Genomic DNA, 11,721 nt, shown 5'->3' on the forward strand with positions numbered 1-11,721 from the left:
TCCAACTTTTGCATGCCAGTGAAGGCTATTGAGAATATGATGGCTCGGGTCAGGTGCAGGAGCCCCAGTGGTGTAGAGGTTACGCTTTGGGCTGCGACCCAAAAGGTGGGCAGTTTGAAACCACCAGCAGCTCTGCAGGAGAAAGACTGAGCTTTCTACTCCCGTAAAAAAAGTTACCATCTGGGAAACCCACCATGGACCACTAGGAGTCTGCATTGATTCGACGGCAGTGACTGGATCAGGTGCACCTTAGTTCTCAAGGTAACCCTTGGTGTTCACCTCTCTACAGAGGTCTTGTGCAACAGGTTCACCCAGTGCAGTGCCTCTGTGATCTCCTTGACTGCTGCTTCCAGAAGCATGGCTGTGGACCCAAGCAGGACACAACCCTTGACAACGACAGTCTTTTCTCCATTTAGTTGGTGCTCCCTATTGGTCCGGCTGTGAGGATTTGGGTTTTCTGTATGTTGTCATCATCCACACTGGGGGCTGCAATCATGCCCTTCATCAGCAGGTGCTTCGAGCTCTGTGCACTTTCAGTAATGGTGGAGGACACCGCAGTCGCTAGTTGTTAGGTCCCGTGGGGAGATCTGTTTAGGAGAACAGCTAGCGTGTTTGCAGCCTTTACTGTGTGCCAAGCACAGTTGTAAACACTTTGTGGTGAGGACTCATTGAAACGCCAGACAAGTGCTATCAGTTGTTTGCTGTTGACCCTGATGTCCGATGAGAAACTGAAGCATAAGTGGGTTAACACAGCTAGTAAACGACACCCAATCGGACGAGAGCAGGAGGGGGCACCCTTTTCCTGCCAAGGGCCTTTGGGATATTTATAATGTCATTTGAGGGCCATCGAGGCCTCACCCCCCCTGTGATGGCTGGAAGCGTTTCTCTTTGGTGAGACCTGTGATGTTAGCTGGTGGGATGGTTCCTTGGGCCTTGTATTTGGCCTGCAGGCAGGACATGCCCCCTCTGCCCTAGAACTCTGGTTGTTGTTCACCATTGTGGTCAGGCATTTGCTCTTACCTCAGTGGAGCACGTCACCCCCTCACTCCTCCGAGAGCTAACCTCTGTGGTACATTGTGGTTGGGTATCTTGAAGGGGGTTCCCGGCCCTGTTCCTCACAATCATTACACGTGAGCTCATGGTCGGTAGCCACTGGGTCAAACTCTCTAACTGAAGGTCCTCCTCTTTTTTTGCTGACCCTCTACCAAGCGTGATGTCCTTTGTCAGGGACTGGTCCCCCTGAGAACACGGGCAGAGTATGTGAGACAAAGTCTCCCCACCCTCATCTCAGAGCCGAGTTCTGGTGGTGCTTGTCCTAAGACAGGTCTGTGTTCTTCCCCAGTCCGTGGCACTCTGCGTGTCCTTTGCCAACGCCGTGGCTCAGATCGTCCATTCTTTGGTCTCCCACATTCATCCCACAGGTATAACTCAAGCCAGACCGCTACCCTCAGTTCTGCCTCCTTACCGTCCTCATTACATACAGAGGAGCTGGGATTCCCAGCCACGTTGTGAGGGGACGGGACACAGTGAATCCCTAACGGGGTCTCTGGGGAAGCCACAGAGCTACGGCAGAGCAAAAGGACGGCCCTGGAGGTGGCAGGAGAAGATGCACAATCATGATGGGTGCTCCCACAGACACTCTGCTGACTAAGCATTAACCTTCCGTAATGGTGTGAGGGTCCTGCTGATGCTGCTCTTCTCCGTAGAGAAACCGAGGCCTGGAGAGCTTAAGCAACCGTCCAGGGTCGCCCAGCCAGTCGAAGGAACTTGGCTCTGACTCCAAAGCCTCCGATCCCTCTGACGGGCATCGGAGTTCCGCCTCCTACATTACTGACCAAAGAAGCCCTCGCTAACGTTACCCTGTTGACCCTGAGCAAGGCAGCTAAGCCCACTCTCCTGGGGTTTCCTTTCTGGAAAGGAGGACGAATAGCCAACCGTGCACTTCTCCCAAGTGCGACCCGCCACTCTGAAAGTGGCCTAGGACCTCCCGTCTGCGCTGCTGGCTGCAAGATCAGCAGTCCAAAACCACCAGCCGCTCTGAGAGGAAGATGGGCCTTCTTGCTCCCGTAAAGAGGCCGAGTGTTGGAAAGTCACAGGTACAGTTCTACCTGTCCGGTAGGGCCGCCACGAGTTGCCATTGACTCAATGGCAGTGTGCTTGGTTGTGGACTTTTGTTCTAGATGTGAGTTCCGTTTGGGTTTGTTTGTTTTGGTACTTTTATATTAATTACCTTTTCTATTCTAACAACTCAGTGAGTGGGCCTTGGTACTTATCCCCATTTTGCAGGGGAGGAAATTGAGGCACAGAGTTAGTTAGCGAGCTGTGTCGGGCTGCAATGTGAACCTACCCATCTTCCTTGGGGAAGCCTGGGCCCCAGGTGGTTGTGGGTCGCACACTGACTGCGAGGCTAGCCCTTTGACACCCCCACTTGATCCTGGGGAGAGAGGAAGCTTCCTACTCCCATAAAGAGTTCTGGTCTCAGAGACCCACAGGGGGCAATTCTTTGCTGTCCTCTAGGGTGGCTATCAGGTGGAATCGACAGTTTTTTGGAGTTGTGTCCTGCCCTGATGAATGTACCAACCTATAGCGTGTTGACATTTTCCTTGGGACTTCCTTTCATTCCGAGGCCCGCTCAGTTTAACAGGCACGGAAACGCCCAGGAGTGTGGATGTGACTCGTGGATCTCACCCCTCCTGCCCTGCTCCCCCACCTGTACTCTTTCCCCGGGAGCCACCCTGACACACCCATGGGCCTTGACTGGGCATTCCTTCTGAGTGGAATACCTGGCAGAAGCTCTGGGGGCATAAGGGTGTTCCCTGTTGGGCTGCCAACCTCAAGGTCAGCCGTTCGAAACCACCAGCCGTTCCATAGGAGAAAAAAGAGGCTTTCTACTTCCATAGAGAGTTACAGTCTTGGAAACCCACAGGGGCAGTTCTACCCTGTCCTGTAGGATTGTTGAGTCGACGTTGACCTGATGGTAGTGAGTTTGGTGGTTGTCTTTTGTGGGGGCTGGGAGGTGGGGAGAGGGGTGAAGTTGCCACGCAAGCTCGTGATCGTCCTCTGTAGAGAGCAGCGACATCAAGGTTCTCCTTTGAGACTTCCCACCCTGACCACTCAGCCAAGCTCGCCCGGCTCCCTTCCGTCATCACCGTACTCCATGTGTAAAATGCCCCTTCTCTCCTCTAGGAGCTGGTCGCTGTCTGCCAAGCAAGGCGAGGGTTAGCCGGCAGCCGCCGCCCGCTCGCGTGAGAGTGGCTGTGAGACTGCGGCCATTTGTGGACAGGACAGCCAATGATAGCCCCTGCGTTCAAGGCCTGGACAGCTGCTCTCTGGAGATCGCCAACTGGAGGAACCGCCAGGAGACGCTCAAATACCAGTAGGGTCTAGGCCTTCCTTTCCCGTCACCTCCTTCCGTCCCTTGGCCTGCTCCAGGTCACAGGGTTTCCCACCTGCTTCCCCAGGACCCTCCATCCCTCCTGAGCGTAACTTTGTCCTCATCACTTCCACTGTGCCTCCCGCCCCTCCCCCAGGAGATGCCTCCTTCGAGGGTTCTGTGAGGAGCAGCTCAAGGCTGACTCAGACCCATTCCTCCCCACAGCCTCCGAGGGGAGCCAGGTACCAAGGGTAGACGAAGCAGCAGAGATGGGCTGGAGGGGGGCAGGCACCAAAATAGACCAGCCAGTCAGTCCGTCAAGTGGTGCTAAGGAAGACTGCACAGTTTGATGGCGACACACAAGGGCTGATACTTTAAAGTCCAAATCTGGTGGCCTGTCACTACAGGTGTGGAAGTGGCAGTGCAGTGTCATCTGACCTCCTCCACCTTCACAAGGGGAGGGCGTTCTCAACACCAGCCCAGGACTGATCCCGATGGTGGGGGTGGGAGTGGGGTGGGGGGCTCAAGACTAGACGAGGCCGCTTCTCTAGCGTTCCCACCAGTTCCAACACCAGCCGTCCCGCCCCCAGCACTCTTGTCTGCATTCAGTAATTCACTGCAGTGACCACTAACTCTCGGGATTGTGGGATTTGGGGGGACAGGGATTGTGGGATTTGGGGGGACAGTGCGGCTCGTGATGAGGAGTGACTCAGCATACAGTTCTTCCATCAGAACAACTTCTGCCCTGGTTGGCCCAGCACCCATATTATAAAGCACCTTCGTTCTACCGACAGGGCCCAGAGGTCCCCTCTCTAGCAGGAAGCCACCTGCCCAAAGGCACTTTGTTCTCTTGCTCCGTGGGCAAGCGAGCCAAGCTCCACTGTGGCGTGCCCACTCTGCCAGGAAGCTTCCTGCCCAAAGGCTCCACCCATTGCTCCCTGGGTCAGCACGCCTACTGTCCCTGCCTGGCTCCCTGCGTCAGCGAGCCCACCCATCGTGCTATCTTGCACCATCTCTTTGTTTTGCTGTTGCCATGTCTCTGCCACCGCTCGTGCCATCTCCTGCCCGCCAGTGTGCCTGCTCACCCTTGGGCGTTACCAGCACAGGGCCCCAGAGCCAAAGGCTGTTCCCCACCCTGGCTCATCTTTCTGGTGGTTGTGAGGTCACCCCTTCCTGCCACTAGGATGGCTCCTTTTAAGCAGCCAAGCCCCTCACTGGGGTTCCAGACAACTTATTTGCATGGGCCCACCGCCACAGGGAAGCCATGCACCTTATTTGCATAGTCCCGCCTAATCATTTGGTGGGAGTTATAAGACCACACCTATACAGGCCAAATAAAGGGAGTCCCTCAAACTGTAAGAGGCCAAGAGGTGGCCAGCTGGCCTGGGACGGAATCTGACCCTCAGTCTGTTTGTGTAAGTCTGCTTGGAGCCCTGGTGGTAGGGTACTTATGCGCCAGGCTGCTCGTCCCCAAGGCCAGCAGTTGGAACTTGCCCACCACTCAGCAGGAGACAGACAGGGCTCTCTACTCCCAGAGAGAGTAACCGTCGGAACCCAGAAGGGGCTGTCCCACGCTGTCCTGCCGGGTTGCTGTAAGTCAGGAACGACTGGAGGGCAGGGAGTTTGGATGTGGGGCCCTTGACGATTTGGCCTCGGTGCCTTTCCATCCTCCCCTGTCCCACCCCTCAACACATGCTTGCTCCCAGCCACAATAAGCCCCTTGGTGCTGTGTCACAACATCTCACTCCCCCCACCCCCGAATCCAGCAGGTGGACTACAGGTGTGTTGAGTCTCAGCCGTCAAAAAGCCGCCGCCTCTATTTACCCATCATGAAGCACAGGTGCTGTTTTCTTCATAGGCTGTCATGTGAGCCTCCTTGCTCCTTTAAGGCTCAATTCCCCAACATGCATTATGAACTGGATTGAAAAGCCACCCCAAGTCTCCCTTCTCCTCTGGCCTTCTCATCTTGGGTTCCTGGACTCTAGTCGTGTAGCTCTTGAGCCCACCAGGGGGCAGGACCCACCCAAGAGCCAGGTCGAGGTGGCCCTCTGCCTCCCTACAGCAGACCAGACTGGCCCAGAGGGGTCCCCTGGGCAGCACTATGGTCTCTGCAGGAAGAGCAGTAGAGGCTGTCTTGGTTTAGCTGCAGGCCGTATCTGTCTCCAGGTGTGAGTGAGACTGGAGCCCTCAGCCCCTGCCCTCCTGCCCGCAGGTTTGACGCTTTCTACGGCGAGAGGAGCTCCCAGCAGGACGTCTATGCCGGCTCTGTGCAGCCCATCCTCAGGCACCTGCTGGAAGGGCAGAACGCCAGTGTGCTTGCCTATGGGCCCACGGGAGCAGGGAAGACGCACACCATGCTGGGCAGCCCCGAGCAGCCGGGAGTGATCCCAAGGGCTCTCATGGACCTCCTACAGCTCACCAGGGAGGAGGGGGCTGAAGGCCGAGCGTGGGCCCTCTCCGTCACGATGTCCTACCTAGAAATCTACCAGGAAAAGGTACGACGGCCCTCTCTGGTTGGGAAGGAAGAGACAGAGGGTCAAAGGAAGGCCCCGTTCCCGCCCCTGAAAGTGTACTCTGAGTAAGGGGGGAGGCGAGACCTGGGAAGACAGGTTGGGGCAGCCGATGGTGCGACTCCGGGTTCTAGCAAAGACAACGAGACTGGGTAAGCCTAGATCAGGCAGCTAGTTGGCCGGCCTCTCGCTGCCCAAACAGGTCTTAGACCTCCTGGAGCCTGCGTCGGGAGACCTGGTGATCCGAGAAGACTGCCGGGGAAACATCCTGATCCCAGGCCTCACCCAGAAGCCCATAATCAGCTTTGCAGACTTTGAGCAGCACTTTCTGCCGGCCAGTCGAAATCGGACGGTCGGGGCCACCAGGCTCAACCAGCGTTCATCCCGCAGTCACGCTGTGCTTCTGGTTAAGGTGAGACTGGGCTGCTGACGGATGAGCGCTGGGTGGGTGGGGAGTGGGGGGAAAGCCCCCTCCCCTCGAGCCCAAGCTAAGCCTGGGCCCTCGCTTCCCCCTCCCCCCCAGGTAGAGCAACGGGAGCGGCTGGCCCCATTTCGCCAGCGAGAGGGCAAGCTCTACCTGATCGACTTGGCCGGCTCAGAGGACAACCGGCGCACTGGGAACAAGGGGCTGCGGCTGAAGGAGAGCGGTGCCATCAACACCTCCCTCTTCGTGCTGGGCAAGGTGGTGGATGCGCTGAACCAGGGCCTCCCTCGCGTCCCCTACCGGGACAGCAAGCTCACTCGCCTGCTGCAGGTCAGTCCCCCCGGGGACGGCCGAGGAGGGGGTCTTGGGTCTGCTGGGGTATTGGGTCCGCAGTCACAGAATGGGAAGGTTTGGTGCTCACCTGCCTACCACCCCTCCCCTAGGACTCCCTGGGTGGCTCTGCCCACAGCATCCTCATTGCCAACATTGCCCCCGAGAGGCGCTTCTACCTGGACACAGTCACTGCACTCAACTTTGCTGCCAGGTCCAAGGAAGTGATCAACCGGCCTTTTACCAACGAGAGCCTGCAGCCTCACGGTGAGGGCCGGGCAGGAATAGAAGGGCTACCAGCTCTGGGCCGCTGGGGGTGCTGGCTGAGGGTGACACCCCGTCTTCCCCTAGTCTTGGCGCCTGTTCAACTGTCTCAGAAAGAACTGCTAGGCTCCGCGGCTAAAAGAGCCCGAGGACCTGAGGAGGAGGCGGGGAGCCCCGAGCCCCCAGCAGCTCCAGCCTCTGCCTCCCAGGAAATGGGGTGAGTAGAAAGCTGGGGGGGAGGGGGCTTGGGTGTGCCCCATTCCCTGTCCTGTCTGGATTAAGGGCAGGGCAGCAGGAGCCTTGACCTTGGACTCTGGGGGCTTGCTCCCTTGGCTGAATTCCCTCAAACTTGTGCTGCTGCTGGCGGGCCTGGGGAGGCGGCCTCCTTGGGGTTCCCTTCCCGTCATCAGCACAACTTCCCATGTGGGGGCAGCTGTCTCAGACTTGAACTTTTTTTTTTTTTTAATCGTTTCATTAGGGGCTCATACAACTCTTATCACAATCCCTACATACATCAATTGTATATAGCACATTTGTACATTCATTGCCCTCAGAATTGAACTTGTGATGACTCTCATTCAAGGAGACCTGGAGCAGATGTTTCTGGTCAAGAGGGTACAAACAAATCAAAGAGGAGGAGTGGGGATGGGTAGATGGGTGGGATGCCTAGACCTCTCAGTCTGTTCCACCTCCATGCTTGTGCAAGGAGCCTGCCCCCTGGCCCAGCTTTGCCCAGTTTCTACCAACACCCACCACCACCACCCCCAGGGCTGGTGTGCACATCGTCCCTGGGCTTGCTACCTTCCCTGGCTCCAGGGAACCAGTTATATTTCCAACTTTGCCATTCCTGAGACGACTGAACAGAGGTGGCCCAGGATTGGTGCGCACCCTGCCTGTGGGGGGTGGGGGTGGCATTGTACTTGGGGAAGGAGGCTATACATTTACTCACTCACTCTCTTTCCATCTTGTCCTTCCTAAGCCAGTGGTCAGCAAGTCCCCCCCTCCCCTGTATGACCAAACTCAGAACCGACTGTCTGCATTGTGGACAGGTGGGAACTCGGCGGGGAGAGATTGCGCAGAGATGAGGCACGCTACACCTGGCCAGATCTGGCTTCACTGGGGTGCCATTTTTCAGTAGAGCGAGTAAGAGGCGAGCCCCAAAGAATCACTGCTTGTTCTGGGGGCCAGGAAGGCAAGAGTGACTTCCAGTGTTTATTCACGGATCTTTTGCTCCTGCTCCCAGGAGCTCAGCCATCCCTGCCCCTTGAGCTGCTCACAGAATAGTACAGAACATACACTCAGTGGCAGACGTGGGAGCAAAGGCCCCCGCAGACAGGACAGATGCTAGGCACTGCCGAGTGCTACACCCAGCTCAGGGGAAATCAGGACTGCTGGGCGGGCCTTCCCTACGGCCTACAGACAAGGACTTTCCACGCTTTCAGAAGCATTTCCCAACTGCTTCTCCAAACAGACAGGCACTCCGTCTTTCCATGTCCTTATCCTGGTCTCTTGTTAGCTCGAGGATTCAGGACAGGGCAAGGTATTTTACATTACCTATTAGGTAATTCGACACTCCGTTCATTAAGTGCTTGTGCTCAGTGGCTCTCCTGGCATCCCTGAAAGGCTACTAGGGCAGGCAGTGATCGATCTTCATTCAGCCCATGAAGACTTTACCCTCAGAAAGGTCGGGTGACTTGCTCGGGGTCGTCCTAGCACCAGGGTCTGAACCCAGCAGATCAGGACACCAGGGGGCACGTCAGGTCACCCCCATCCTCTGTGCAGCCCCCTGCAGAAGCTCAGCAGCATGGACCCGGCGATGCTGGAGCGCCTGCTAAGCTTGGACCGTCTTCTGGGCTCCCAGGGAAGCCAAGGAACCCCTCTGCTGAACACTCCAAGGCGACAACGAATGGTGCTCATGAAGACAGTGGAGGAGAAAGACATGGAGATAAAGGTTAAGTAATGGCCTGCGGGGCTGGCACGCCTCCTGACCTGAAGAAGCAGTCCTAGACTCTTCAGGTACAGGATGCTCAGAGGTTGCACTTAGATCCAGTTTTTGCCCAAGCCCGTCTTCTAGCTTCTGCTTGAGTAGCCTTGGTTAGACTGCACTTAGATGATTGAGATCAGAGGTGAGGAGGTGAGAGAGAAAAATGTCCAGATAGAAGGAACAAATGTTCAACATTGTCTTTTCCTAAAACCCAGCTTAGTTTAAGCTAGTTTGTTCCAACAGCCCTTCCCATCCACATCTCACACCAAGTGTCCTGTTCTGGTTCCCGGACATCTCTGACCATTTGATACTCCTTAATTGGTCCCCAGCTGTCTTTTGGTATCCTCGCCCCCTTGGTCCCGGCCTGCCTGTAGGGCTTCAGGCCCTCAGACCACACTGCCCTTCTCACTTCCCTGCTGCTGGGTCTGGATCATCACCCTGGTCCTCTCCAACAGATGCTTAAGGTGAAACAAAAAGAACTGGAGGCCAAGATGCTCGCCCAGGAGGCTATGGACCCAAAGGAGAAGGAAAATTCCCCTCCCGCAAGGCTCCGACCCCTTTCCCGACACACAGTCACAGTAGCTAAGCCCCTGAAAAGGGCTGTGGTGATGCCCCTACAATTGTGTAAGTATGGCTCAGGGTCAGGACGGCCTGGAGAAGCAGGATCCTCAAAGGGAAGGTGGGCTGGGGGCAGCTCAACAAACTGTCCCCCCCACACATGCCAGCCTCGGGAAGGTCTGAAGCAGAGCTGGTCGGGTACCCTGCCCTCTGGGGCGTTTAGTGCAGTGGGGTAGATGGATCGTTGCGTGACTGATTAGGACACAAGCCCAATTGAAACTAGCATAGAATATGGCTCTAATACATGGCATGTGCAGACAACCCAAAACAGGTTCATCCCGGGCTGGGGAGCTGGTGATCAGAAATAGGGAGCATCAAGTGGTTACCAGGGAGAGTGAAAAGTACCCTCTGCCCAGACTGCAGCTTCTAATTCCTGCTTCCAGTGCAAGAGCAGGCACCATCCCCAAGTGCTGAGATACACATCCTGAAGAAGAAGGGCCGAAAGAGGAAGGTGAGTAGCTGAAGGCTTGCAGCCTCAAGCCCTCGTGGGTGTACCTAGCACCCAGTGAGTGTCCAACACCTTATTTCCTGGTAGCTCTCTCCCCTCCAGTGACAGGGCCCTCACCTTTGCACCCCTAAGAGCCCACGTTGGGGGAACATTACCTAAATACACAAGGAACCAAGCAACGTTAGACACACCCCAAAACCGAGATGGCATGCACGAAGGAGGCAGTTTACTACTGTGTATGTACCCCTTTCAGTGGGCTTTCCCAGCTCATAGCAACTCAGTACAAGGTTGCCACACTGCCAACTCTTTTAAGGGCACAATTAGCAGTCCACCGTCTGACCAAAACTACCAGGACTCCCAAAGGTGGAAAGGGAGCTCATTCTTTGTATTTTCCAACACAAGGGAGCCCTGGTTCCAAAGCTTTATGTTCAGTAACGCATTTGACCTTCACAACCGAAAATCAGACACTTGATCGGGGAGGAACCGGGAAGGTGGCGGCACAGCGGTCACTCCCCCAGGCGCCTTGAATTGGCCGAGTAGCCCGTAGGGCATGGCTGCCATGGACTGACCATCGCTATTGCGCGCGTTAACCGCATAGCTTGAGTCCCTGTGCGCCTCCGAGCCAGAGGAGAAAGCGGAGGAGGGCTGGGAGCCACAGATTAGCCCAGAGCTGCTGGCCCACGGGCGCCAGAAAATCTTGGACCTGCTCAACAAAGGCTCAGCCCGGGACCTGCGCAACCTGCAGCGCATCGGCCAGAAGAAGGCCCAGCTCATCGTGGGCTGGAGGGAGCTCCACGGCCCCTTCAGCCAGGTACGTAGGGGCAGCCCTGGACTCAGGCCCAGTGGGGAGTGCGTGGGGGAAACCTGGCACCTGCCCATCGCCCCACGACTGCTGTCCCGCCAGGTGGAGGACCTGGAACGCGTGGAGGGCATATCGGGGAAACAGATGGAATCATTCCTCAAGGTGAGGCGCCTTCAGCCCCCTGTTCCCCCACCAGCCTGGGCCCACCCACGGCTCTAACAGTGCTCCTCTCCCTGGTCTTGCAGGCGAACATCCTGGGCTTTGCCGCGGGCCATCCCTGCGGCTCCTGACTGCCTTCGGCTCTCACTGTCTGTTCCGTCCGTGTGTAACTGTGTGTTGTGTAAATACAGTTTTTGTGCCCGTGCTTCCGCCTGGTTCTTGGGACTGCGGGGGGTGCGGGAGGAGGCGATACGGATAGGAATCGCCCTTGGGATCCAGCTCAAGTTGCACTGGCGAACTTCCTCGGGCGCCATCTTTAGGAAGACCGCGAACGTGCCCGAAACATAGTAAATAAACCGCGGGGCGGCGGGGGATGAGGGACGGTGGCCGGAAGGGGCCAAAAAGCAGAAGTCGAGCCTCCGACCGTTAAGCGAGTGCGCGCTCGGGGCTTGGCCCCGCCCCGACCGTGCCCCCAGCGCGCGCGCCCCCATTCCCGCTCAGCAACGACAGCGGGCTTGTGCGCGTGCGCGCGAAGTAACGGCCGCTGGCGGCGGGAGGAGGGGGGTGGAATCGTTGAAGGGGGACGAGAGGAGCAGCCGCCCTGTCTCCCGCGCGCCCACCACCTGCGCCATCCTCAGCCAATCAGCGGCCACCTCGGGGGTCTCGCGCTCGGGGCGACTCCGGGCTGCAGGGTGGCTCCCTCGTCCCTCCTCCCGCCAGAGTCCCTCTCGAGCCGGCCCCCTCCCGCTGGCCGCGCGCGCGCCCGCTGCGCTCGCGCCCGCTCCAGCCTCTTGTGTGTCCTCGCGCCC

The 11,721-nt window shown here is 57.3% G+C and overlaps 1 protein-coding gene across 1 annotated transcript in view; it reads left to right on the forward strand.

Moving 5' to 3' along the window:
* KIF22 (kinesin family member 22) overlaps positions 1 to 11,117 on the forward strand; it is a 12,885-nt gene extending 1,768 nt beyond the window's left edge. Inside the window, exons 2-13 of the mRNA XM_004705670.2 lie at positions 3,187 to 3,376; positions 5,586 to 5,868; positions 6,086 to 6,295; positions 6,407 to 6,637; positions 6,751 to 6,904; positions 6,989 to 7,118; positions 8,684 to 8,852; positions 9,341 to 9,509; positions 9,887 to 9,954; positions 10,550 to 10,762; positions 10,856 to 10,915; positions 10,999 to 11,117. Coding sequence (XP_004705727.1) covers positions 3,187 to 3,376; positions 5,586 to 5,868; positions 6,086 to 6,295; positions 6,407 to 6,637; positions 6,751 to 6,904; positions 6,989 to 7,118; positions 8,684 to 8,852; positions 9,341 to 9,509; positions 9,887 to 9,954; positions 10,550 to 10,762; positions 10,856 to 10,915; positions 10,999 to 11,043 — 1,922 coding nt within the window. The 3' untranslated portion in view covers positions 11,044 to 11,117. The remainder of the gene's footprint in view (positions 1 to 3,186; positions 3,377 to 5,585; positions 5,869 to 6,085; positions 6,296 to 6,406; positions 6,638 to 6,750; positions 6,905 to 6,988; positions 7,119 to 8,683; positions 8,853 to 9,340; positions 9,510 to 9,886; positions 9,955 to 10,549; positions 10,763 to 10,855; positions 10,916 to 10,998) is intronic.
* The last annotated feature ends 604 nt before the right edge of the window (positions 11,118 to 11,721 follow it).

Source organism: Echinops telfairi, unplaced genomic scaffold (genome assembly GCF_000313985.2).
Source record: "Echinops telfairi isolate 266 unplaced genomic scaffold, ASM31398v2 ScPeMD7_5;HRSCAF=22, whole genome shotgun sequence".
In the NCBI taxonomy this organism is placed as follows: domain Eukaryota; kingdom Metazoa; phylum Chordata; class Mammalia; order Afrosoricida; family Tenrecidae; genus Echinops; species Echinops telfairi.